Genomic DNA, 27,960 nt, shown 5'->3' on the forward strand with positions numbered 1-27,960 from the left:
TGTGAACCAATCCAACATTAACCAAACTTTTTTTGTTTTATTTTTTTGATACATATTCATGACTCTACAGTAAAGGACCTCTGAAATTCACAACTTTTGGAAAATCTTTGAAAAAACTTTTTTTTTTATGGCTCCATGCGAGCAACAGCTGCAGGCAGAGGCGTTATGTTTTTGGGTCATCTCATTTTTGTGAAAGCAATATTTCAAGAATGCCTTGAGGGAATTTCTTCAGACTAGACTCAAATGTTCATTGGACTCCAGGATGAATTGGTTAGATTTTGGTGAATAAAGGCCACTGTGAACTCACAGAAGTGTTTTTTTTTTTTTTTTAACTTCTAATTAAATTACAAAATAAATGTAATCGTAATCTGTTACACTTACTGAGAAAAAATATGTAATTAAAGTAAAATGTTGGAGATGACAAACGGGTCACATCCAAATATCTGTTTGGAGTTGATCGGACTGAATTACCACTTTGGTTCACTTCATTCATTCATTTGAACCGATAAACAAATGAAAGATGTGGGAGGTAATTCAGCGTTCTCAGTGAAATAAGTCCAAATATCTTAACTTGTGATTTGATGAAATGTGACATTTTCTACTTGTTTAATTTTACTTTTAAAGGGGAACTTCAGTGATTTAGTGTTCCGTGTCCGTGACATAGCGGGGACTTACAAGAGGCAGATTAGGAAAAGAATGACTTTTAGTCAAAACCCCTTTATTTCCCATTACGCAACACCATCCAGTTTGTAACAGGCTTCCTGATAAACATTTGTAGTTTCCAGCCGCTTAAAGCTGGGGTAGGCTGTTTAGTTTTGGTGTCATTGGACAAAAGTCTGATAATAACCTTTAAGCGTAATCTAATTCAAGTGATCTGAGAGAAAACTAGACTTCTGCTCCTCCTCTTGGCTCCCTTTTTTAGGCTTTACAAACTCATAGTGCATGACGGAAAACTTTGACCAATCACAGGTCAGTAGGATAGTTGATTCTTGAGTCTCATTCCCAAAACATCAGTATTTGATGACCTAGGAATTAGTCTCAACAATCAGCCATCATAGTTCCACCAATGCAAAGCGCACGTTATTGGATGATGAGGTAATGACACTCAGCACCTGACTACCTTTCTCTGGAATTGCTCACTGCACCTTTAAGGGTAATATAAATCTCAGGAGACATCAGAGTCACCACAAAGAACATTCAAATTAACAATCGAGTATTTATGTTGCCTGTTTAGTTTAGTAACCTCCTTATTTTACCATGACGCACAATAGGAGGAAGTCTGCCTGCCCCCTGTACACGTCTAACATTTTGACTATATAAAATAATATAAATTATTCAGAGCTACAGACATCATGACAGTGTTAAAGGTCAGCTTGAATCAAAATAGAGAACAGAAACTTGTTGGGAAGGAAGTGAAAAGAAGTTACTAATAAAGTACTGAATTCAGTAAACATGAGAAATGATCTCTGAAAACGAACACGTACTTCATGACAACCTCAAAGATTTTATTTACATTAAAGTGCCAGTTGATTGTTAAGCAGCCTGTAATTTACAGCCACAGAATACTGTTTGTGTCACAAAAAAGGAAAAAAAAATCTACAAGCAGCAAAGAGGACCAAAAAACTAGTAAACATCATGAGAAATGTCATAGTGCAAATGCTTTTCTGGAATTTGCAACAAGCGAAACCACACACCCATGCACCTGTAGAGTACCGCACGGTTGTGAAGGATTTATTATTTCCTTGTTGCATGGAGTGAAATCCTTGCCAAGTTGATCTGTTGAATAAAGCAGCAGAAGAATTTTGCCGTTTGTTTTTGTTTTAGTGCTCTTTTTGTTCCTGTTAGTTTCACAAGCATACATGCTATAGAAAATGTATTGTGTAGTGTAAAGATGTATGCCTGAGATGCATGATAAAAGGCTCATGGCCTTGTAGTAAAGAGTTCTCGTATTGTTCTAATAATGCAAAATGATCCGGTTGTCCTGCTGGTGAAGCCTCTCAAACACTCCGTATGGAATACACTGGTTCCACATCCTATGATGGGATGAGATGAAAAGAAAAGAAAATGAAATATGACATGACATGATACAAAAAGAAATGATATAACAATACATTTAGACACACATCTCCACCCTTATAGAGAAGGCTCAGAAACAGCAGTACTTCTTAAAGACTCTAACTCAAACTGTATTTCATTACAGTTACAAAAAAGATGGAATCAGATTACAAATACACTTAGTAAAAATGGGGATTACTCGCAGGATTAAAACTTCATAATACATTTTAAAATAAAGAACAATATACTGCCCTGCATAATGCGAGACCAGCTAACCTTCTTGTCAATTCATCATCATGGCCTCGAGTGAGAAAGTGCTTAACTGGGTGGAAATTTTGTCTTTAAATCAGAAAAGTGGAACAACTTCACAGTGCAGTGCAACTTATTCCTTCACCTGTGTAAATGCTGTCATCGTCCAAAGATTTAATTTAAATAAACGTCTACATGAAGGACCGACCACTAACATTGGCTGCACAGGATTCCAGTCAGCTGGCTAACCAGTCAACAGCCAATAGAGCATCAGCGATATCAGGTGAGGTGTCTGCACAGAGCCCAAAGGACACTACAGAAGTGCTGCCATAACACCAGACTGAAGGGCAGCTTCTTCCCTCAGGCTGTAAGACTGCTTAATTTATCCTCAGCACTCATCCATGTATATTAGTGGACACACACACACACACACACACACATAAACACACACACACACAAGTTTCTCTCACCTCAAAGTCCTCATTTTTTCACAGTTTCTCAGACAGACTCCCAGGCTTTGTGCTCCAACATCTGTTAGCTTGTTGTACTTCACACTATCAAACAGAACCAAAAACAGTTCACAATGTGTACTACTGTGTCTGCTAACAGTGACAATCATTACATTTGTGCCTACAGATCAACTGATCAACAGTTACTTGTGTTACAGTTCCTCTTTTCATGCTGTTAAATTGTTTGAGGTATAATGAAAATGATATTCAGTACAAAATGCAGATACACATACACAGTGTATTTCCTCATTAAATGTCCCATATTATGCTAATTTTCAGATCTATATCTTTATTTGGGGTGTCTACCAGAAAATGTTTACGTGATTTAATGTTTAAAAAAACGTTGCTTTTTCTCATACTGTCCATTGCTGTTGCACCCTCCAGTCACTTTCAGGGTGGCTACTCGAGACACGTTTTTTTGGCTGGTGTGAGAATAATAGAATAACCTTCTGTGATCAAATCACTGCCTACAGTATTACAGTAAGTCTGTGCAGTCACCCATACACAAAATATTCCTCAACCTCTTTAAGTTTGGCTTTTACTTAGTAGATCTGGTTTACATACTATTTTAAATGGGGAAGTAGCAGATTTCACTTTAGTTTTCAATACAGTTTGGTTGTAATGTGTCCCAAATTACCCTCTAATTAAGTTTATTAAGGGTCTAACTGTGGAAAAACTACACTTAAGTTTACAGTGCAGTTCTCTTATGATGTATATTGTCTAATAAAATCTAATAAGGGTCTAATCAATCAAAGTCTATCACAGTACAGTTTGTTATGTCTTATTAGTGTACTGTAATATAAATTGTGACTGAAAGTGTGACAGACATTTCCAGTGAAAAAAAAAATGTTATCCAGCTATAGATGTATTGTCTTACTCCAGGTCGGTGAGGGAAGCCATGTGTGGCAGAACAGCTGCTAAACTCTCTGCCCCTTCATCGGAAATCACATTACTGTAAAGACTGGAAAAAACAACAAAGAGAGGGAAAGGGAAGTGAAAATATGTGGGTTTACAGTATGTGTCATTTTGGGCACACTTGTGTAGCAGTGTGTGCCTGTGTGTTTACATTATATACCTTAAACAGTGCAGCTTGGGTAGATCCTTCAGCGTGGTTGCCAGCTTCTTCACCCCCTGGTCTCCTATGCAATTCTGCGACAGACTAGAAACCAGAAGGAGAGAGCACACACTTAGTTCAATACCTATACCACACGCAAAGATCTTACTCATGTTAAAAAAATAGACAAAGTTATTTATTTTGCATTTTGTGTTAAAATATCACCCCAGCCTGAGAAGAGAGGGTGAGAAGAGGAACAAGTTGTACTCACTTGAGTACCTCCAGGAAACGAAGTGAGACTAAAACATCAGCCAGTTTCTCTGCTCCTTTGTCCCCTATCTTGCTGTTCTCTAAACTGAAGGTGGAAAAAGAAAGAGCTACTGTCAGACACTTGAAACAAAGTATAAACATAGACAGATTGGTGCACTGAGAGAGAAATTTGAGGTAAAGGTGTGTATATTTACTCTAAGTGATGTAGGTTGTGTAGACCCGGCAGGAACTCCCACAGCTTGGGAAGAGCCAGGGGACCATTTTCTGGACCAAGCCTAGAGGAAAAGACAGTATCGTCATCGTCATCGTCATCATCTCATCATCATCATCATCATCGTCGTCGTCGTCATAAATTTAAATGTCAGGGCTACTTACTCAAACTCCAGCTTGTGCAGTTCTTTGACAGCTGGTACTCCCTCTGCCAAAATGGAATCTGACTGGCTGGAACTACAAGTAAACACAATACACATATAGACGCATTTAGTTAGTATGTTGCAAAGTGTAACTCAGTGTATCTGTGTTTGTTTTCTGTGTGTGTCTATGGGAATGCATTACTCATGTTGTGGGGACATACATCTGCTCACACACTCACACTGTGGGGACTCACCTTCCTTAACAAAACGCAAGTCTGTCTTGTTACTTTTTTTTGTCTTATGTCTTGTTTCCTTTTTTTAAAAAAATATATTTTCCGTGATGCAATATTTTTAATTGATAGGACAGCTGAGGATATGACAGGAAAGGGGGAGAGAGAGTGGGGGAATGACATGCAGCAAAGGGCCGTAAGCAGGAGTCGAACCCATGGCCGCTGCAGACGATGCGCAATGTGATCAGGGTTAGAGCCACACCTTCGATTTCCTGCCCATGCAGATGGCCGACTCAATTGCGAGCACAGCAGTGAGCAGAACCTGTGGCTTGAAGCCTCCTTTTTTATAGCATCAAATAACTAATTAAAACCAAATTAAGAAAAAATGAACACTGGAACACACACTAGCATGATGAGTTCTACTTAAAATGTGAGAAATCAACTTTGGGTAACATCTATTTGACGTGTACTTTGAGGTTTTTGTTCGGCCAATGCCATATCTATTAACACTGAGGAGGCTGGATTTATGACCTGTACTGCATCCAGCCACCAGGGGCGATTGAGGTGCTTTGACTTCACTTTGGGGGAGCTGTCATGTTGTCCATTTCTAATATATGTCAACATTTGTACCCCACAAGTTTAAAGGCTGTTTTAACTTGGTTTTAAACTTGGGGTTAGAATTAGGCTTAGGTTAGAAAGACATCATTGTTTTCCAGGAAACGGAAACGTGCCTTATGACAACCTAAAACATTTTATTTACATTAAAGTGCCAGTTGATTGTTAAGCAGTCTATAATTTACAGCCACAGAATGAGTGAAAACAAAAATACTGTTTGTGATACAAAAAAGAAAAAAATCTACAAGTAGTAAAGAGGACCGAAAAGACATAGCAAAGCAAAGACCCTCTACTACATATACTGCATTGAATATTTCCAGGTCTTTTCTTGTTTGGACTTGAACAGTAGCTGCTAGCATGGACAGTGTTAGCTATTAACCTCATCCCTTGCACTTTGACTGGTGGTTTCTGAGGTGAAGGATATAGCAGAGTCATGATCCATTGTGACTCACAAGAGTGTCAGGAGGATTCACGGGGAGACTTTTTTCAAGGTAGTGTAAATTGTATGTTTGGGTTTTTTTTTATGAATTGCTAATATATGTTGGATTCGTGTTAATGTACACGTGTGAATGTGTGTATGTGTGTGTGTGTGTGTGTTTGGGGGGGGATTATTACCTGTCCGAAAGTCTCTTGTGCGTATGTATGTTCACCAGCTTTTCCAGGTGCTCTATGTGACACACCTGAGTGGCTTTCAGGGGGTGAATCTTAAATTTGGACACCGCCCCCTGTCGGAACTCATCTTCACCACTCTGCTCTAGCTGCTCCCATAATGTGATGACATCAGCAATGCATGCCCTGGAAGACACCCAAGGGTTGACATTGGTATCAATGGAATATATCTGGACACTGATGAAGGAATAATTAGCAAAAAAAAAAAAATGCACATCTCTTTGAGCAAATCAAGGCAACTTATACTGTCAAGCTTTCCAGTCTCGCTTGGTACATGAAAAGCTACTGCAGTAAAAGTGGCAGAATTACCACTTCAAATTCTTAATAATTTGTGTTCCGTTTTGAGAAACTATTGTTAGTAGCCTTGGCTGAGGCTGTTGGAGTGTAAATGTCCTCAAATGCTGTATTTCTTGAGGAAACCTAAGAAATCCAAATTCCCAAGCAAATTTCTTGTCAACTTTTACAGGTAAGTGAAAGCATCCTAACTGGAAACACTAGAAATAAGCAAGATTTTTTTTTTTTTTTAAGATTTTTTATTAGGATAGGTGGTGAGGTGCCTATGCAAAGCCCGAAGGATACTAAAAGACAAGACTCAGCCTGTTCACCCTGCTGCCAGGAGTGTCCCTGCAATACGACCAGACCACAGGGCAGCTCCTCAAGACTCATGTAGTATAAAGGGACTAGACCTTGTATGGTTGTTGTGCAAACCTGTGTTTAATGGGCATTGTACCTTAAAAAGCTGTGAATGATAGCCTAAACTCTGATTGTTTCCAGGATTAGATCACACACAGTGGGGGAAATGCTACCCAGCAGGTGTTCTAATCTGCACTACTTTACTGTACTGTACTACTGTAGGTTGTAAATAGAACACATGGTCTAATTTATGTATTCAGCAAACGCAACACGTGTTTACCACAGTCTAAACACTTAACAGACCAGTATTATGGTTATCTAAGCTATGACTGAACAACAGCTAATTGGGGGGGGGGGTTAACAAATTCAATTGACACCCAGCAGCTTTTTCAGATGTAGATGTGGACTGTAAACTTTACCTGTATGTGTTGATGTTGTTGAGCCCAACCAGAGTTCTGAGTCCAGAGATCTGTATCCCAGAATCTTCCAGATCCAAACAGAAGCTTCTACCTTCAGCTCCCCCTCTTTCGAGGATATTCTGCACAGCAAACACGTCTGATGGGTTGAGTGGAACTCCACGAAATGTCAGGACTTCCGGAAGATTCACTGCCAAGTGAGCAACTAATTTTGCACCGCCACTGTTTCTGCTATCATCACCATGCGTGGAACTTGCCTCATAGACGTAGTGACAAGCCTCCATGACCTGGGCAGGGCTAAGGTCACCATGTGAAAGACCTTCAAGGTGTTTTGTTATCAAAGCTTGCTTGCCGATCACTGTATCTCGAGAGGCAGTGTATGCGTGAAGCCTCTGCAGCTCTGTTCTGTTGTAGAACAGAAGTCCAACTGCAAGTCGCTGAGTGAGCTCGAGTTCCTCCCTTTGAGGGCGCCGACGTGCCTTTGGGCCTGACTGGAAAGGAAGGGTCTGGAGGAACGTCCGGTCAGACACAGTCCTGGGGAAACAGAAAGTGAGAAAGAGTTAGGGAACTCCTGAGAAGGTGGGACATTGAAAGTGAAAGAATACAGAGGCTAGGAGTGGGCAGGGATATGGTCTTTCACAAGGGATATAGACTTTATTCACTTCTTTAATAAGGACTTCAGTTCAATCTATCAATCAATGACTCAACTTTTTATCCAAATATTCTAATGGAAAGGAGAGGACTATTTCCTTCAAATGAATCAAGAGACTTTTACCTTGACAGAGATAAATGGACCGCTGCCAGGTAACTCTGAAGGAAAGGGTTGGCCCACAACAGAATGTAGTCATTACCAGCATCAGCGTTTTCATTGTCCGTACTCTGTCTATTTCCTCTTTCTCCCGTCACTCCCACTACCGTTTCTTCTCTGTCCTTTCTTCTTCTTCCCTTTTTGTCACCACTTGAGACAACCTGCTTTGTCCTCAGTTGGTAAGAGTAGAAGAGCCCTGTTCTATGTCCAAATGCCTTGATTTTGGCAGATGTGGTCCGTTCTATGGGGAGGATAGAGGAGTTTTCTTTGACCCCCTCCCAGGCCAAAGAACTCAGCTGGGATAGCAACTCTCTCTCCTCTGTTCTATCTATGTCCTGGCCCATACTCTTCATCTCCTCTCCATCTACTTCATCTTCCTCGTTCTCCTGTTTTTTTGCCCTCCTTCCTCTTTGGGTGCGAGTACGACCCTGTGCTCTAGACTTTGTCTGAGCCTTTTTCTGACACCTCTTCACCTGAGAACTACTTGAGTTTTGTGTCTCGGTTTCCTCTACAGATTGCACAGATATTTCTGTGTGAGGTTCAGCCTGTGACGATGTGGTCTCACTGTCCTTTTCTATTTTCAGACGAAGCACTTGATGGCAGAGCCCAGTTAAAGTCCTTGGTAGGACTTCCAGATTTTTGGAATGTTCTAATACCAAGCACACCAACCGACATAGTCCGGGATTCCAGCAAAGGAGATTTAGGTAGCTGCAGCTTTTCAAGCCATCGATAGCGGATGCTCTGAGTCCAGGATCGGTGAAGTACTGGGACAAATAGGCCTCGATGTCTGCTGGGGTGAAGCCACACACCTCCAAAAAGCTGTCCGTCCGTCGGAGTAGCTGGCTGGCAGTGCCTTTTGGCCGGGTGGAGAGCAGAAGAGTGCAACCTGGAAGGAGGACTCTCTGAAGGATGGCAGAGTATAACTGTCTCACTGTGTATGTCTGTGCTTTACTGTCTCTCTGCAATGATGTCAGCAAGTCTTTTTCTTGAGTCTGGAGTAGAGTTTCATAGTCACGCAACTCATCAAACCCATCAAAAATTATGAGCACACGCTTTGGGGCTGCGAGGATTTGAGCGTACACTGCCTCTGGGTTCAAGCAGGCAGGGGCAAAGGAGGAGAGGTTTAACAGGAGGGTCTGAAGGCTAAAGATGGGCTCCGTTAAAATGAGTGCTTTTCCATCTAAATAGAAGACAAAGTCAAACTGTGGGATACAGTCTCCGGACCAGTCAAGGCACAGCTTCCTTATCAGGGTGGTTTTTCCCATGCCAGCATTGCCAAGTAGCATTATGTAACTTTTGGGTTTGTCTCCATTTGAGCCTTCGAAGATCTGAGAGGAAAAAAATAAATATGTACGTACCAGTGAGCCGCAGCCAGTGATTTAATCATTTATATATACAAAATATTCAGCTTCATAGTATTGACTTTAGCTATGTTGAAAAAGCATCTTTTAAAAGGGAAACTCTTACCTGACTACGTCCCAATAAGCTTTTTTGTCGATCTGTATCTCCCATGATAATCATCTCTTTGTCCAGGAGTTTGTTTGTGTTTTTTCCAGAGCGAAAGATATCTCTCTGGCACACTTGTACATCTATGTAATGAGAGGTCAGATTAAGGCCTGGCTCCATATCCTGGCAGGCTTGACTCATGTGGGCTTTGACTTCCTGAATGTAGTCCTTTACAGGCTCTGAAAAACAAACACAACTGAATACTAAACTGTTCTCCATAAAGCATGGCCGATACTTTCAGGAGCAGAGGAGAGGAGTAAAACCATGTGGTACTTACGTGGAATATCAAGGACAGTGGGAGACTGAGGAAGCTGGGATTCCTTACATGGAGACACCTCTGAAATGCAGCATGTCATGATATTTATTACATAGCAATGAGTAATATATGCACAAGGAGAAAGACATTAGACATATATTGATACTCACCATTGCTCGGTGAGATGGGTGAGGCACAAGGGGGTGACATGGCTTTGGTGGCAGTGTCTGATCCTGTTGGGGATGAACTCATTTGGACTGGCGCTACTGCACCGTTCACTACCAACACAAGAAAAGAAAAATTAACAGGCTGCTTTCACATACAGTAGTTGGTAAAGAGAGGTTGCTAGGGTCTTGCGTAAAGGGTACAACCAAAACTATGAAACCCTAAACCACTTAACACTGTCAGTATGAGACTTCTGCATGCACACACACATATACATGCACATCCAAGATTAAAGTTTTTGTCACCTGGGGAGAGGGGTGGCACTTGGCGTTTGCAGGGAGGTGAAGCAGCAGGAACTATATAAGGAAGAGAGGTTAGGGTTACATTATATACCTTTGATACGATATATGTGTAACAAATAGACATACGTGAGAGAGAAAGGCAAGTTAATATAATATTGTATACACAAAATGCCCAAACAGTCTTTAAAAGTCAAAAGTTTTTACACATTTTGATATGTTGTTAGTGTAGATAGCACACATTTGCTCGGAGGGTTAACTTGGCTTGTTTACTATGTTATATGAATGTCTCTGTCACCCGTAACATCCTGCCAAATCCTTGCAAAAATCTGGCAGTACAGTATAGTCTATGTTAAAAAACAAATAGTTGAATATTTGTATTAAATGCTAAATCTGATCCTAATTCTGGGTGACGTACAACCCCAAGATATTAAATAACAAATTTAACATATATTTGATACAGTAAAACAAATTAAATGGGCATTAGTTCGTATGTCACCAGATACATAATTCCAGACAGAGACAAAGTATTCCCATCCATAGTGATATGACATGCCTAAATGAGTCGAAGGCAGCATATGATTTAACAGGATGAGGACTGAATTTTTGGCAGAAAAAGTATCTTAATGAATATGAAAGGTTTCTCTACACCATTCATTCCCAAACCTAAGAATGCCACGGCCCAATTTGAAATAAGTGAATCTTCTGCGACCTATCCGAACCTTTAGTCACAACTCTGATCAACACACAAGACTAATCATACTAATGACAAGATATAAGATATGTTCCAGTGTTAATATGCCAGGTAACCAAATACATGATAACATCTATTACACTAGGTCAGATAAACGGAGAATAATATGTTGTTAAAATCAGATGGTTTTATTTGTTAGGTCTGATCACTTTTATTTTTCATTAATCGTAAATATTTTATGGTAATTTCATACTCATAAAAGTGAAATTTAAAGCCTTTTTTTTTTTTTTTTTATTACCTTTTATAAACTGAGAGAGGGACAGGACTCAGAGAAAAAGTAGTACAAGAAATTCATCTGTTACTTCAGCACCACAGACAGTGGATTTACTAATATTTCAGAGCCGTGGTCGGGGCCATAGATTCTAACTTGCACAAACCTGTCTCTGCCACTAGGAGATGCAAACTGCTAACTGACTATAACCTTCACAAGCAGGATGTTTTACAGGACCATCGGCCTGAACTACTTTGAACAGGTGCACCTAAAAAAAATGGTAACTCAATATATGTAGATACTTTACTCACCTAATATGTAAGTAGGTGTATTAGCAGCATTGGGGAGTGGAAGTCTAATAACCGGAGGAGAGAGCCTCAGTGTCTGAACAACCTGATATCCTGAAGTGTCTGGGATGGTGATAAACTGAATGGGGTGATGGAAATGAAGGATTCTTGGTGGAGCGGTGGGGACACCTGCCATCTCTGTAGGACTTGGGTCTGATTCTGTGTCAGTGCCTGCAAAACAAGCAGAGACAACATCCTTACTGTTCTCTGCTCACATGTTTGGGTAACCTTGACTGTATCAAAACGGGAGGTCAATCAAGGAAAACAAACAGAGAGCCCGCCTACCAAGAATGTAACAACAGCTTTAGTGTCAAACATTTTGTGCCATGACTTGAAAACGAAAGCTCAGTGGTCAGCCGTAGAAGACTGATTGCACTGGACTTACAACAGTGAAATATCAACAATAAAGACCTTATCTGATGAGACTTCATGAAACTGGAGCTCTATCAGACATCTAACAAGTACCAAAGTGATCTGGAGGAAGTCGGGTGAGGTGAGAGTTCTTCTTTTTGTTCAGCAATGTGACCTCTTATCTGACAGCTTCAGAATTAGACTTCCTGTTTCATGATCTGCATTCCAGTGCCATGAAGGAACCAAGTCAAGCATAGCAAACCAACATCTCATTAACCCATGAGTCTAATGTTATTCAATGTTTTTTCAAAGCTCAAGGAACCATTGAGGCATGCCCTTATTTTCCATGATGTTGACAATTAAAACAGTAGCCTCACATGGTATGTCTTGTCTGTACAATGGCATTTGATTAATATTTACAGTGCTTACATGTTTTGGTCTGCATAAAGTATTATATTATTATTTTAATACTGTAGTTGCTATTCAGTTGATATCTAGTATGACATAGACAATAATTTTTGAATGTTTAAAGGTCCAATGTGTAAGATGTAAGGGGAGCTACTGGCAGAATATAGCAGAAAAGGAATACAATAAGTATGTTTTCATTAGTGTACAGTCACCTAAAAACAAAAATCATTGTGCGTTCTTTTCCTTAGAATGAGCTGTTTATTTTTACAGTAGCCCAGAGAAGACTGATTCAAACTGGGGATGAGGCGAGGTGTTTGCATTCTGGAAGCTCACCACTATATGACACTAAATTGTTCACACTGGCCCTTTAAAAATATACAGTGTCTATCTGTTCCTCTAGGAATCCATTTACAGCAGGAATATTAAAACTTACTTTGGGTGACAGTTGGCTCAGGCTGTGCCTCTTTGGTTTTTGGTCGACCTGCAAGAGTTGAAGAAACAGCATTACAACATGCAAAATAAAAAACACTGGGTAAAAACTGAGTGCGGGGTCAATATAGCACTGCAATGTGGGTTGATTTCACCGAGTACCAATGGACAGAAAACCACCCAACAGAAGGGCTGCTTTGATCCAGTAACTCAACACTAATAAAAATATCAATAACACCAACACTGGGTCAGAACACCCTATTGATACTGGGTAAAGTTAACGATTGGTGCCATATTTACTCTGCATACAATCAATTCCTTTAAAGAATTAAAAATGTTGTCCCTGTCAGTACACAATTCTGTTCCAGCACCACAATCCATTCCTGCACACGCCCCACTGGGCTGCCATCTTGGATGGCTACCTACGGTAACACCACTTGGACAAACTGCGTAGTTTGTTGTTATTAGCCTTTAAGCCAGCCATCCGACCTGTTCTGTGCAAGCAGCAAGACACAGCAGCGACGGTGAGTTTTTAAGAAAACTTCATTAACAAGACAATATCCTACAATACAATACAACCACCTTAAATCATCTGGCAAAGTTGCCCACCATGTTATTGTTACTTATTTTTTTATCTTTTGAGAAACATTGTGGACAACAATGCAAAGTAATTTAAGGTGGTTGGCAATATTGCTCATTCACTTTTTAAATTTGCACACCTATTTATTTAATTTTCTCTTATTTTTCTCGTGTTGCCATAGGTAGCTATCCAAGATGGCGGCCCAGCTGAGCATGTGCAGGAAGGGATCATGCAAATGAAACAGATCGTATACTGACACTCTTACCCACCACAAAAATCACAACATCATATTATACTTTGCTTTCAAGACCATTCAGTAAATGGGATGATGTTTCTTTTCCAATGCCAGAAGATAATCCTACAACTTGTGATAAGGGCCAGTCTGCTGAGCCAATAAATCAACCCCCTCTTACATTTGGTATTCGTGTTGCACGTGTCTATGTGTGCCTCTACCCCTATCTCCAGCACATATCTGATTCCCGTAGTTTTAGTTTTGCCATCCCAGTAACTACTACGAGTCTGTACTGCTTTTCTGTCTTACAGCAGGACCCAACAGTTTCCTTCCACATCTCAGTAGCTATTCCCCCTCCTACATCCTCCTCATAATCTCTCCTGAGACCGTCAAGTTTCAGCAGGTGAGACTGTCTCATAAGACTGCAAAATCTGGATGTTCCAACCTTAGATAACTGGCAGCCCTGAAATAGCTCGTGCACCACTGTTTGCGCAATTAGTTTTCATTGAATACACGTTATACAGCTTCTTAACTGTCTCATAATCTTTTTTATGAACTTTATATTTGGCCATCATCTGTTCAAAGGACATAAAATGATCATCCTAAACAACATCTTCAGTAAAGATAATTCCTGCCTAAGCCCATGTCTTCAAAATAAGTGTTTTGTTTTATCCACTTTTAATAGGTTTGGATCAATTTTTAACCCAGTGTCCACCCATCAATCCATCAATTTTAAATGCATTTTTCCTGTTGTATGAAGCAGCCACAACAATAAAGAAACTCTAATTCATTACAGCACACACAGATTGATTGATGGCAACTTGATACTTATTGTGACCACCTGTACAACTCAAGTTTCAAAAGTTTGCTGAATTATTTTCCTAACATATCGATTATGAATGAATAGTCTAAATACATCCAAATTTCCAAAACACACCAGCATGGGCTGCAAAATATAAGTTGTGATGTAGAGTATAAGTGATTTTTATTATGTAATCTAAAACATGTATGATGCTGTTTGAAAGCTCTGCAGAAAAGACTGATCTTTATTTTTGGATAATTACAGTGAAGGAAATGCAGTTAACGTGCCTATCATCCAATTTATCTGTACATTCTGTTGACCTCTATTATTGGCTTTCTTTTTTTATAATTATTCCTGGCTGATATGGTTATTTGGTTGATACCTGCACCTGGACTCTGCTCTGGAGTAATGACTGACTTATAAAGAGGATAGTGATAAAACATGGGCAACATGGGCATGAGATGGGCACAGTTACAAGGGAAAAACCAAACAAGCAATCTGGGTAGATTACCTGCCGCCCTTTGCCTTTTTGGCCTAGATGGTGTGTTTTCATCACTGTGCTGTTGTGACTGGGGACCTGGAGAGGAGAAACATTAACATGTAAACCTGCCACACAAGGAAATAAAACTGATGCATTAGTTCAGGCTTGAAAAATGTTGCAGCCTCAATCCTAAAATGAAGTTTTTATATGACAAAGACGTGGTCAGGACAGTTTTCACACCACTGAGCAGACACTGAGCTGCAGTTAGTAGGGTCCAGTTAGCGGCTGGTTATTTACCCCCGGGTCTTTTCCTCCTGTTGTTTGTTTCGTCAGTGAGTTTGACTGTCTCTGCCTGCTGGTGGCTCTCTGGGCTGGGCGGCTCTAATGGCATGAGAACGTCACCTGAAGTGCATGAAAGAGGAAGTACAAGATTCAGTGAAGCAACTAGCAGACACAGTAACACAGAAATGCCTGTTATTCTCATGAACTTCAGTACTGAAAATCTTGGCAGTGAGGCATATTTCTCTAAACATCTTGAAGAATTGAAAAAGGAAGTGGCACATGAGGTAAAACGTAGGGCAAATGTGACTTGCAACATCAAAATGAAAATGGTTTTTTAACCCTTATGTTTTGCTGACATCCACTTTACTTTTTACTTTACCAGACCCCACTTCTCCGCTTGTAAAAAATAATAACAATAATTGCAAGATCTTTCCAGTTTTTCCTATCACATATCTGTGACAAGTTTTGAATTTACAACTGGTTTTTTTTTGTGCCACTTTTACACATTTGCAAAAGGTGACCAAAATGAATAAATAGACATAAATAATTGTTCAGCAAATGAATTAAATTTTTATATTAGCGATGCCAAAAAACACTGGGACTTCATTAAATACTGGCATTGGCCTGAAATGAACATTTCTGCTATTTCCTCTATGACAGGCCAATAAGATGGCGCTTTAACTATGCACACGCTAGACGAGTATGTCTGTGGTGTGGAGGTTTATGCATTGTATTTTAGGTCTGCATCTGCCAGTCAGCCATCAAGATAAGAGCAGGCATAATAATATATAGTATGTTAATTCCATTACAAAAGAGACTTGATGTTGTATGCAATCAGCTGGAAAAAATATGTGCATGTATTCTGTATTGGCATTGACAACTGACCAAAATAGTTCAAAAATATGATGTTATATGAAATATGCAAAAATGAATATATATTAATTTTATTTACCAAAAAGTAATTCACAGAAGAAGAAATGTACAGTATGGCATCCTAAAGATTAATATTACATATGTTGGGGTCAGTCTGAGCTGTGCCTTCTGTTTATTATCCATCCATGGTCCCCTGCGAATGACTTTGTTTTAAAATTTTACAACTCTTCTTTTTCTCACAAATTAAAAAGACGATCCTTACCAACGCTGCTGAATTCATCCTCAACATTCAAACATGGATCGCCAAAGAGCACGTCTGGGTCTGGGTAAGATAATGCACAGAGGGAATTAGACAATAGATTAATCTTTGTGGTCATACTTGATTGTGTGTATATATTATTACAGACTGTAGACTATGAATGAATAAATAATGAATATGTATAAATAATGAAAGTAAATAAACTTACCCACTATCTCCTCATTCATGTACTCAAATAAATCATCTAAAACACAAATAATAAGCATTATCAGACTAAACATCTGTAACAGGTTGCTGTCCTGTCTAGGATCTACGATATCTGTACTATTAGTGCATGAATACCAGATTTCAGCTCCTCTGATTGATGTTTTGAAAATCTTCCAGAGACGGCTGATTTGATTATTTCATTAGATTGTTTCTGCCATTAGATTCTAATTTAAATCTGACATGTTGGCCTGTTATTCATATTGACGATGAATGAATCAGGATCAGCCTCATAAGGAATGAACTGGTAATGAACCAGCAGGTAACTCATAATTGATGATTAATTATTTTTTGTGAACCCTCAAGTAAAGTGGTACATCACATTGAGGAGTTACTAAGAAGTCCCTTATCATGAAGTCATGAAGGTTTACTTAGTAACAGCTTCGTATTATATATAACTTTACTTGAGGGGACACAAAACGAGAGACTTATGATTAAGTAATTAATAATTAATAAGTCAGTTGCTGGTGTAAAGCTGGACAGTATGCTGGTTCACAGATATAAATATTCTTATCATTCCCTAATGTTTCATTATGTATCCCCCAGTCTGTTCTCTATTATTTACTATAGTCCTTGAATCACAGTTGTTCAATAAGCACTCATTAAAGATTCATTAATTATCAAGTTGTTCCAACAACACTAACCTGGTAGATCTCCCAAGTCGGGACAGATAAATGGGTCCTGATCCACTTCCAGCATCTTGGCACCTGATGACACAGACATGTAAAATGAAAAAAATATTCAAAGAAATTAAGATATTAATGCAAGTGTCATAATATGCTGAAAGTGTGCCCGGCAGACAGGCCAACATTACGTGTTGTTACTTCATCCTGCACGCTGGACAATGTGTTTTTTAATGTGACAACACTGTGGTCACAATCTTCTTAGTGACAAAAACACTTAGTTAAGTTTCGGGAAACATCAAGATTTAGGTTAAAATTATAACTCCCGCAAAGTTCTTTTGCAAGTCTGGGGTTCCCCTCTAGACACAATCTACAGTACCACACGGCATATCTAAGTGCAGGAAAGAGGAAAGGAGGTTGGCCAAGGTTCCACAAGGAGCAGGACATGGGAAATGTCAACTGGCACGTCTTAGCAAATGTCATAACAGCAACAACAGTTACACATTTTCAAGCTCTGCACATATTCCCACGTTAGGTTTCACAATTTCCTCATTGCTGAATCTGACTGTAAACATAATACTTTTGGCACGTTGGTATGCCGCCGTGTTAGGCACCAGATAAAAATGTGTTCAAATATCTTTGAGGTCAAAGAGCAAAATCAACGCTTTACAGTCTCTCCAAAGACATGGACACTGAAATGACCAAAATATACATGGCAATTTATGAAAATGCCAATAGCAAATAGTCTAATATGAAGAAATGCCTATTCAAATACTCCAATTTACATAATGTTAGGTGTATTAAGTATTCAACTTTGACAAGCCAGGGGTCTGTTTTGTCTAACTGATGATTAGATAAACATGAGCATTACACTGTTACAGTCATTTATTCCCACTCACAAAGAGTCCTACATCATTAACAAAGAACCACATGGTGAATGGGAAAAAACTAGGAAAGGCTTATTAAACATTACTTACTCTTTTTGTGTCCCACTAAAGTAAAGCGATACATAATAGAGTAGTTAGCGAGTAGTCCCTCATTACCTCATGGTAACTTACTCTTTTGTGTTCCTTCAAGTGATACATAATACTGATTAGTTAGTAACCAATCCTTCATTACTTATGATCCTTACCCTTATTTTTGTGTCACTTTCAAGTAAAGTGATACATGAAACTGAGTAGTTATAAGTCGTCCCCCATTGCCTTATGATTACTTACTCTTTTTGTCTTCCCTAAAGAAAAGTGATGCATAATACTGAGCAGTTACTGAGCAGTCTCTCATCACCTTACCATTATCTACTCTTTTTGTGTCCCTTCAAGTGATACATCATAATGATTAGTTATTAAGTAGTCCCTCATTACATTATGATTACTTACTTTTTTTTTTTTTTTTTGGTTTCATTTCAAGTAAAGTGACACATAACATTGACAGGCTTTGAGCTATCTGATAAATAGTCCCTGGATTCTTTTATGTAGATTTGCTTGTCTGTTGGTTTCTCAGATGTGCAGAATGACAGCCTAGGTTTTTTTTTTCTGGTGATCTGAGATGTGTTCACACATCGACCATGAATAGCAACATCCCCAGTTCAAGTCAAGCCTCTGCTGCATCTCTGTCTCCCTCATTTCCTGCCACACGTACTACAAGCATAAAATGTCAAAACAATAATAATGTCAGAGACCATAGAGAATGGTTTAAGCAAGAAGACCGGGGACAGAGGGACAGAAGAGATAAACAGTTGAAGGCCTGGAAAGAACGAGGTCAATAGAAAAACAACAAAGAGGTTTCTGTGTTCCATGCTGGAGCCAAAGACTTCCATGACAATTTGTGTATTAGTACTACTATGTCATTATTTGACATCCTTTCATTCTCATTTATAATGCGTGTATTTGTGTGTCATAATACTCTCCTGAAGGTGAAACTAAGGCCCCACACAAACAAGCTTGACATGAAACACTGGCAGAATTTGGTATTCAAATTCAGGACTAACACAGAAACATAGAAAGAAAGAAGACAGACTGGTTAATTGTGTACTTTTGAGCAAATTATATATGCACCCTATAATAAACGATTCATCACACCAAATACAGGCTAAACAATACATGACGCCTCACTACTGGGGTGAAAGAAGTGTGTTCTCCTTACGATATCATCAGCTGATAAGCCATCTAAGGTTGGATCACATTACATAATACAGTGTGTAGTTTTGTGTAGTCGGCAGCGGCCGTGGGCTGTCACTTTCGTCTCAATGTGGAATTATTTCAGAGATAGACAGGCCCTGACTCACTATATAAAGTCACCATCATGTGTCAGCATGCTGCTTTATCCTAAACAAATTGGATATAAAAAATACAAAAATGTATTCTTGGAAGCATTTCCTCCCCTTTTCTCTCTTCTTCAGTAACAGTTCGTTGAGTACAAAGGCCAAGCAAACATGGAGCACAAAGCCATCCCTAAACACGGAGCCTAACCTAGTCATAAATGAAAGGCAGATGTAATATTGTGAGACTAGCACTTTTACCTCATGCTTATTGAGGTGAACGTGAATGTTGTAACTTTGATGATTTCAGGTAGTCTCCTCACCCGAAATGGGGATGGTTTTCAGCGGATACAGCTCTACATTAACAAACACGTATTTTTTATAGGATCACTGTGGAGGATGAGCTTTAAAACTCGATGACTAAGTACATTGGAAACAAGAACACAGTAAATTGTCTGATGAGCCTATTCAGCTGGATTGTCGGCAGACAAAACAGCAGTGACCGCTGCCTCAAAGACCACAAGGACTGACAGGAAGTTCCTGTAATAAACAGACAGGCAGTTTTCCATGATGCCACCATGGAAGTGCCTAAAACAGCAGTTATCTGAATGGCTACTCGGGGCTCCCCATAGACCCCCATAATAAAATGCCCAACTTTAAAGCTTGGTTTTGGCCTCTATAGCCAAAATAAATAGTGACTTTTCTATATAACTCACCCATTTAAATTTTATTAAAGCTTAAAGTTGGCTGGCTAGCTGCTAGGTAGGCTTCAGCTCACACTACACCTCTTTGCTCCATTTTAGATTAGCTGGGAGTGGAGTGGTAGTGAATACCCTAATGTTGTATTTCAACAAGAGGCTATTAAGAAGGTGCTGCTAATAAGGTAGGGGAGACATAACCAAAGACAGTCTGACTGTCAGATCCATGTTTGGCACCCTCTGTCATTATCTACCGGGATCTTCCTCGCTGTTTGTTCGGGCCACCAAACTCGGACGACTCTAACGGCTCCACCAAATGAAAAACTAAAGGAGAATTAGCCACAGCTGTCTGGCCTTGCAGCTTTTCAACACAGATAGGTTTGGGGTCCTGATGGCAGCCACAGACTTGATATGTTGTTGAGATGGGTGATATGACTTATAAAGATAATCTTGCTGCAATATACAGTAAACACATTTTACTAAAAATAACAGACTGTAAATTCTCAGATAGTGCAAACATATGATGAAATCTGTGATGGCACACTGTCTACCTATTTTGGTTTGTTCTGAGTTATTTTGTGCGTATTTAATACCCAACAGTAGAGCTCAAATATCAACATATCTCTGACTGAATACCTCAATATTGTGACAATATTGCGGGGATGACCGTTGGTGCCTTAGCAAAATATTAACACGATGAGATTAGTGATAAATAATCATCAGTGCTGTGGATATAATAAAGTGGGTAAAGGTGAAAAATAGAACAGCTTGAACAGTCTGGTAAGTTCATAAAATTACATCACTTTACTGTAATGCAACCTTTGAAATCCGGAAAAGACACTTATGCCATTTCACAATATAATATTTGCCAAATCTAAGATGATGATGATAGTCTCTTATCACGATACTGATGAAATATCAATATATTTCCCAGCCCTTGTATGCTGTATGCAGGGTTGGGACCGTTACTTTAAAAATGCACTCCAATACAGTCATGATTACTTTCTGCTACTTTTGGATTACCTCAACTGAAACTGATATGCATAATATAATGTTTATAGGGCTGTGTATTGGGAAGAATCTGGCAATACAATACATACCATAATACAGGGATTAGGATTCAATATATTGCAATATATTAATAATAATAAGATTCTTAAAGGTGATTTTATAAATCTAATTTTAGGAAAAAAAAGTTTTTATGCAGTCAGAACAGTGACAAGAGATAACAACACTGTTATCTAGTGGTTGAAAATGAACCATTGCCATGTATCACAAAATCATGATACAGTGTTTTGAGAATCGATACAGTATCACAAAACATAATATTGTGATACTCAGTCAGTCAGTATTTTCTTACACCCCTAGTTTTATGGTTGTAAGGTTTAATGATTGTTTGTTCAGACGTTTCTTCCTTTGTTAAGTGCAAATGCACATTTTAGCTGTAATTATGCACATTTAAATGTACTTTATGTATGCTTTTCATACTCAGACTTCAAGAAATATGCAATAAATGTCTAAATGTATTTGTATTCATGACAAATAATCCCAATTTCACTAAATGTAGTTGTAATCTGATTACATTACATTTTTTCCTGTAACTGTAATGGAATACACTTACAGCGTTTTTGTATCCTGATTACATATTCCTGTTACATGTAATTCTGTTACTCCCCAAGCCTGGTTATATGTATGTATGTAAATACTGCTAACTCTGGTAACATAGTGTTTATACGACAAAGACACATCCTTGCTTGATAGAACTCATCATAACTGTTTCCTGATATATCAAGATTATCGTCTGCATGTGCTGTACAGTTGTTCCTCAAATCAGCAGCAGTGGGGTGACTTTGGCCACACACACACACACACACACACACACACACACACACACACACACACACAGAGCGGCTATGAGTAACATGCAAACTTAAATATAGCAGTGTTGTATGTTCTGTCACCATAACTTCTTGAATAAACCACACATATACAGTATGACTAAATGCAGTACAACACATGGCAACGGTGAGAAAAGCTGCATGAGTGAAATCCACGTTGGTGCCACATAACTTCACACACACCTACACACACACACACACTCTTACAATGCTAACCCAGCCCTAACCCTAACCACTGGCTGGTTCTTGGTATGAATGCGTTTGTTCGGTGTTGCCAAAGCCAAATGAAATTACTTTCTCTTTATTCTCTGGAAGTCCCCACAAAAACCCTGTTTTAATTTTGACATCCCCTGACAGCAACCTCTCATCTCATTTGTTCACGCACCACTTTACGCACAGGCGATGTGTTGGAGGATACACCCACATAATCAATCAATCAATCAATCAATCAATCAATCAATCAATCAATCAGTCAGTCAGTCAGTCAGTCAGTCAAACTTTATACAACTCAAGGTGCTTCGACAAAAAGCGTTTTTGGACAAAACGTAGGATGTTACAAAAATAGGTTTAGAGACTAACGCAACAAAACAAAACAAAACAAATCATGATGATAAATAAATAGTTATAAATAAGAAAACATTATGAAACACCACACAGATGCCAGACTAAATAGTTTTTTTGGTTGGTTTGTTTTAAAGTTAACGTTTAAAAAAAACAAAACAAAAACAAAAACAAAGTATTCCTCAGGTTGGTCCTGCAGCTTGGAGTACGATGGCGGACAGCAGCAGTTACCTCATGCGTAATGGAGTTTTCTCGCCGTGCGGTGGCTCAAAGTTTTCTTAATTTCATCCAAGATGCCGCTGGTCAAGAAGACCCATCAAACGGATATTATCCGCTTGGACGTTATTTAAAGACAAAAATATTTAAAATAAAACTTTTTTAGACATCCTGTATCCTCATTCTGATTCCCTGATTATTAAACTTTCATCACTGCAAATAATTCGGTAAAACAACTGGAAAACATTGTAAAGTGGCTCACACACATGACAGAAATGTAGATGAACGAAAAGATACCCGACGTCTTTTCCTGTCCATGCTTGCGCACTTTGGATAAACGCGCGTAAAACGGAGCCATCAGAACCAGAATAACATGCACTGTACCTGTCAGGCCGCCGACCCCCTGGATGATGGTCCTCTGAAACTCTGCTGTATGTTGCCTGTGCGACAAAAATTCCCACCGCGGTCAATACATCAATATCTGCATACGCCCTCACATAACCAACTCCAAGTGCGCACAACCTGCCTGCTCTAACAATGAGACCTGTTTTTACTTTCACTTTGCCATACAGAGATGATGGGGGGTGACAGTGTCACAGACCGTGAGGGGCAACAGCAGCAGCCTGTGTCTGCATCAGACATGAAGTTTCGGTTTGTGTCTTCAAAAAAAAAAAAAAAAAAAAAAAAAGTCACTTCAGATGTGAAGACAGCCAACACCAGACTCAAATGTCACCTTTTACTTTAATAGTACATTATTATTATTAACAATATTATTGATATATCTGTCCCTGATCAGCTCATGTCACTTCCTTTTCTTCAGTCCTTCATGTCTGGGGTCCTCTGAGACAGTGCATCTCAAATATAGGGGTCCAGGGACCCCGAGGGTTCCCTGGCACTCTGCCACGGGGTCGGTGAAAAGTTTTCAGATTTATTCATTTAAATTATCATGAGCTGGCTGCCAGTCCCTCATAAACTGGCTCCCTCCGTGGGGTCTGGCAGCAGTTTATTTTAAGGGATCAAGTCCAGTATGGGTCAGTCAACTCCCACGAGGGTCTGGGGTTGACCCACAGCTGATTCAATCAGTGAAAAAGAAAAAAAACCTTCTAAAATACATATACAAAAGTTCATATCGGTGGTTGATCCTGCCAGACTGACCCTGCTATTCCCTTCTGTAGCTCCCTTGATCCTGCAGCTCTGCCTGTGGATGGGCTGGCACTCCCCCAGACTTTTTCTCTAATTTATCACCATTGTTATTGTTATGACTATTAGTGCTATTAGTAGTAGCATTGGTGGAGAAAAAGTACACATTATTCAGCCCCCCCCCCCCCCCCCCCACACACACACACACATCTGCACATGTCAATGATTACTAATGTAACTAACCTGCTGTTATTCCATGACAAAATTGTTAACTAGCCTGTACTCACTGTTCCTGTTTTCTTCATGCTGTTGTACTCTTTTGTTTTGTACTTGTCCTGTTTTGTCCTTTGTCTTGCAATGAAAAGAAAGTGTATGAAAATATATCCAAAAATATTTATTTATTTACAAAAGACTTCACAATTCATTGAATAATTTTCAATCTCAAAGAGTTCATAGATTATATTATAATCGAACAATCTTTAACTTCTTTCTAAATCTTCTTTCCTTTAGGTCTAGCATGCGTCACCCACATGTGACCCATTAAAGGTCCCTTCCACTGTTCTTGTATTGCTTCCATTCCAAATATTATAATTCTACATATGTGGTCATATTGCATGATTCAGTATTGAGCCCTTTACCCTGTGTGTGTCCCCTTACAACATGTGAAAACAACACCATGCACCTGTTTTGAACAAGGAAACACAGGGAGTTTTGGTTAAGAGGAAAGTACCTGCTCTACCTGTTTATCAGTGCCAGGAAGGTACTTAGATACTGCCACGCTGCCACACAGGAGCATACCATTAATACTTGAAGGTCCACCTAGTGACATAATAGTGTTTTCTTCAGAAACAGCGGGCGTACGTGGACACACACAGAAACACACTTAATACTGGGAAATAAGGGGGAGTAAGGAAGTGGAAGAAGCTGGACAGGATGAGTGAAATGACAGAAAGTGGGTGGAAGCAACAACAAAGAGAGGGGCAGAGGTATGAAATTCGCGGAGTTGTTTTGAAGCATTCACTGGGGAATACATGCAGAAAATTTTTGCTCACTGCTGGTAGATGAATAGCTATAAAGTGTAGACAGAGAGCTCAGTACGTCACACACTTTTGTAAGAAAGTCAGGTCCCACCCTTGTGATTCAGTCGTGTTAACAGTCATCTCTGCTGAGTGAAACACCATTTGTGCCTAACATTCCTGTCCTCCGCCAAACCTTTGTTTCATTTACGCAGACACCAGATTTCCCACAACAAAGTCCATTACACAAGTGTAAATATTTCAGGCCAGCAGGGACGTGAGATTGGTACCAATCTTGAATCACTACTTTGCTTATCTAATGCTACTGTATTATCCTCTGACTGGTTCTCTAAATCGTTTTTTTTTTCAAATGCATTGTATCTTATGTTTTATAACAGAAACAGGATGCACTGCACAGCTCTGAGGGCTGATCCAGCAGGTGCTCTTTTGTGGGGCTGGTGACAGCAGAAAAAAACAAAAAACCTAAATCCAGGAAGTGTTGCTTGATTTGCAAAAACAACCATGAAAAGGACAAGGAACTCCTAATTATATAATTTCTGAAACAGACAGCCTTCGGTTTTGTCATGATTATCTGCACCACAGAAACAAGATGCACTTCGGTGTGCAGTATATTTTATGATCAGAGGACAGACACTCTGTAATCCCAATAGACTGGCAACAAATCTGCTTAAGTCTGCATTTTTTTAGGGAAGGGGAACCACCCTCTTGCACTGGCGAAAGGTAATCAAGTACATTTAGTCAAGCACTTAACTTTGATGTACTGTGCTTTTCATCCTACTTTCCACATCTACTCCACTGGATTTCAGAAAGTAATATTGCACTTTTGACTCTATATATACTATTGCAGCTCAGATGATTAGTTGGTTAATCAATTAGTCGTTTGGCAGAAAATTAACTGGTAACTATTTTGTTAATCAATTAAAACTATTGCAAGAATTTTTCAGATTTTGTTGATTTGGAAAGGGCCTGTGGACAAAAGCAGTACTGTTTTCACCATAATAACCAAAAAATATGACGTCAAAAATAAAATTATTTAATGAAAATCTCCTTCTGCTTTTTTTTAACTGACTAAAAAAATATGTTAGTTGGACAAAAGAAGCACTGTAAAGGCATCTCTTTAGGCTCTGCGTAATTTGTGATGGCATTAGTTGCTATTTTTAGGATTTTTACAAACTAAACAATCAATCAATCAATTAATAGAAAATAATCAGCAGACAAAAGCATAATGTAAATAATTATTAGTTGCAGTCCTGACTGTTTAAAATGAGCTCCACTTCTACTAACTACATTAGTAAAATCCTGCTTTTACATGAATGCATAGGTGATAATAATCTCAAATAATACAGGATATAGAACAAGAAGGGGACATTTTTTCTGTATTAAGTACAATTTACTGATTATACTCACATACATTTACTTTAGTACAATTTCAGTGCAGGGATTTCACTTAACAGTGTTTTTACAGTGTTGTATTAGTACTTTTACTTTAGGATCCAAATGCTTTCCTAGGCACTGCCCTGAACAACTCAAAATGAAACTGAAAGTAAGACACAGCCTAACCACCAAATCAGGGCATTCACCTAAAATAAAACAGGGAGAGACTACACAGTCAGCTTGATTTGTAATAGAAGTGGAACATATCCCATGTGGATGACAGTTTACTTTCATTTTGTGATTTTTGGTGGAAAGCAGGAAAGGGAAAATGGAAAGCACCTGCATGGATATATATAAATATATTTTTTAAGTACTATGGGAGATGCCCACACCACCATGCTATCAAGTTTTTAACATTATTCCTCTAAACCTGGACAGATCATGTAAATGAGAACAGACAAAGACAAAGAGATGTAGAAGAATAGAAAACACAGAGACATGATATGATGATTTGAGTCCAAACTTACCCCAGTGTAAATCCACCCTCTCCTTGTCCTCTTTGTGCTCAAAGAAGTCTGTCATGTCGTCGGTGCTGCAGGTTTTTGCACTATAAGCAGCCCTGGAAACATTGTCTACATTGTCTAGAGTACTTAATGTTGTGTTGTGATCTGTCTTTGAGTAAAAGGAGTTATCTTGTGCATTAGTATCTTTTTGTGTGCAGGAAGAAAATAAATGTGCAAAGTCTTGTGTTAATCCTGGAAAGCCACACTGAACGTCTGCTGGCCAACCGAGCAGGTCCTCTGATGTGTCCGTTGTCTTGTCGGTCACCCAGCGGACGTTGAAATCGCCCACCAGCCTGGCAATGTCAGCTGCTGCACAGGCTTCAACAGGTGAGGCACTCCTTGCTGCTCCAGTGACATCGAAATGATCCGTATTAGATCCAGCTGTTGCCACGCTTGCGTATGTTGAGAAAAAGAGGCCTTCTGGTATGTCAGCGGCTCCCACTGTGTCCAGCATGAAGTTTGGGTCTGTAATCTCTGCCTCTGTACAGTTAAAGTTGTCAGCATACATGCTGAGTGTCCTGCATGCGACTGCAAGCTCAGTTTCCTCTTCCATATTCAAAACAGGGCATCGTACTTCACTGTCTGTCACTGTGTTTTGACTTGTGTAACAGCCACTAAGCATAGAAGGAACCAGAGGCAGCAACATCCTTCGTCCTCTGTCCCAGTGCTGCCACAGAGGGACGGCTATCCTTCGAGCTGCCTCTTCTACCTGCTCAAACCACTCCTTCTCTTTCTCTGAATTCCCCTCATTTATTCTTTCATTATCACTTGCTGGCTTCTGCATCAATTCTGTGCTGCTCAGCAGTTCTGCTATTTCATCATTTAATCCATGACTGCACAGTATCGGTGTAGTAAAGAGCCTGTGATTCAGGTAATGTTCGTCCATCACTGGTGGATGGATGTTTGACCTGGACCTTACGCTGTTAAGTTCATCCACTGGTGATTCAGGCTCCGAACTTGTCCAGTTGTGGTCGGTGATGGACGGTGCTCGGCAGACCTGGTTGAGTTGACCTTGTTTCAGGGGTCTGTGGATGGTGGATCCTGGAGAATCAATTAGATCAAGTCCCGGTATGCATGCCATTTCGCTGCGAGCCGGGACAGGTGCGATCCCCGCAGTAAGTGGGCACAGACTCAAGCTCTTGCTGTAGGCCTCTGAGATGATCCGCTCCTTCACCAAATCCTCCAGCAGAGCCCGGATCTCAGCAGGGAGGTCAAGGTCAGAGCCAGCCGCAC

The 27,960-nt window shown here is 39.5% G+C and overlaps 1 protein-coding gene across 1 annotated transcript; it reads right to left on the minus strand.

Annotated features, from left to right (window-relative positions):
• Positions 1 to 1,195: 1,195 nt before the first annotated feature.
• ciita (class II, major histocompatibility complex, transactivator) lies at positions 1,196 to 27,926 on the minus strand. Its single transcript, XM_084744191.1, has 22 exons — positions 26,692 to 27,926; positions 17,005 to 17,067; positions 16,305 to 16,340; positions 16,100 to 16,159; positions 14,980 to 15,084; positions 14,713 to 14,778; positions 12,592 to 12,639; positions 11,364 to 11,570; positions 10,094 to 10,144; positions 9,794 to 9,901; positions 9,645 to 9,704; positions 9,329 to 9,546; positions 7,829 to 9,189; positions 7,057 to 7,587; positions 5,951 to 6,130; positions 4,513 to 4,584; positions 4,332 to 4,412; positions 4,139 to 4,222; positions 3,889 to 3,972; positions 3,691 to 3,774; positions 2,775 to 2,858; positions 1,196 to 2,033 (listed from the first exon to the last, which is right to left on the minus strand). Exons 1-22 carry the CDS (start codon positions 27,806 to 27,808, stop codon positions 1,955 to 1,957), a joined length of 4,779 nt encoding a protein of 1,592 aa, XP_084600317.1. The 5' UTR covers positions 27,809 to 27,926; the 3' UTR covers positions 1,196 to 1,954.
• Positions 27,927 to 27,960: the final 34 nt, after the last annotated feature.

The sequence above is a fragment of the Lutjanus erythropterus genome, chromosome 19 (assembly GCF_056507025.1).
Source record: "Lutjanus erythropterus isolate fLutEry1 chromosome 19, fLutEry1.hap2, whole genome shotgun sequence".
Taxonomy (NCBI): Eukaryota; Metazoa; Chordata; class Actinopteri; order Lutjaniformes; family Lutjanidae; genus Lutjanus; species Lutjanus erythropterus.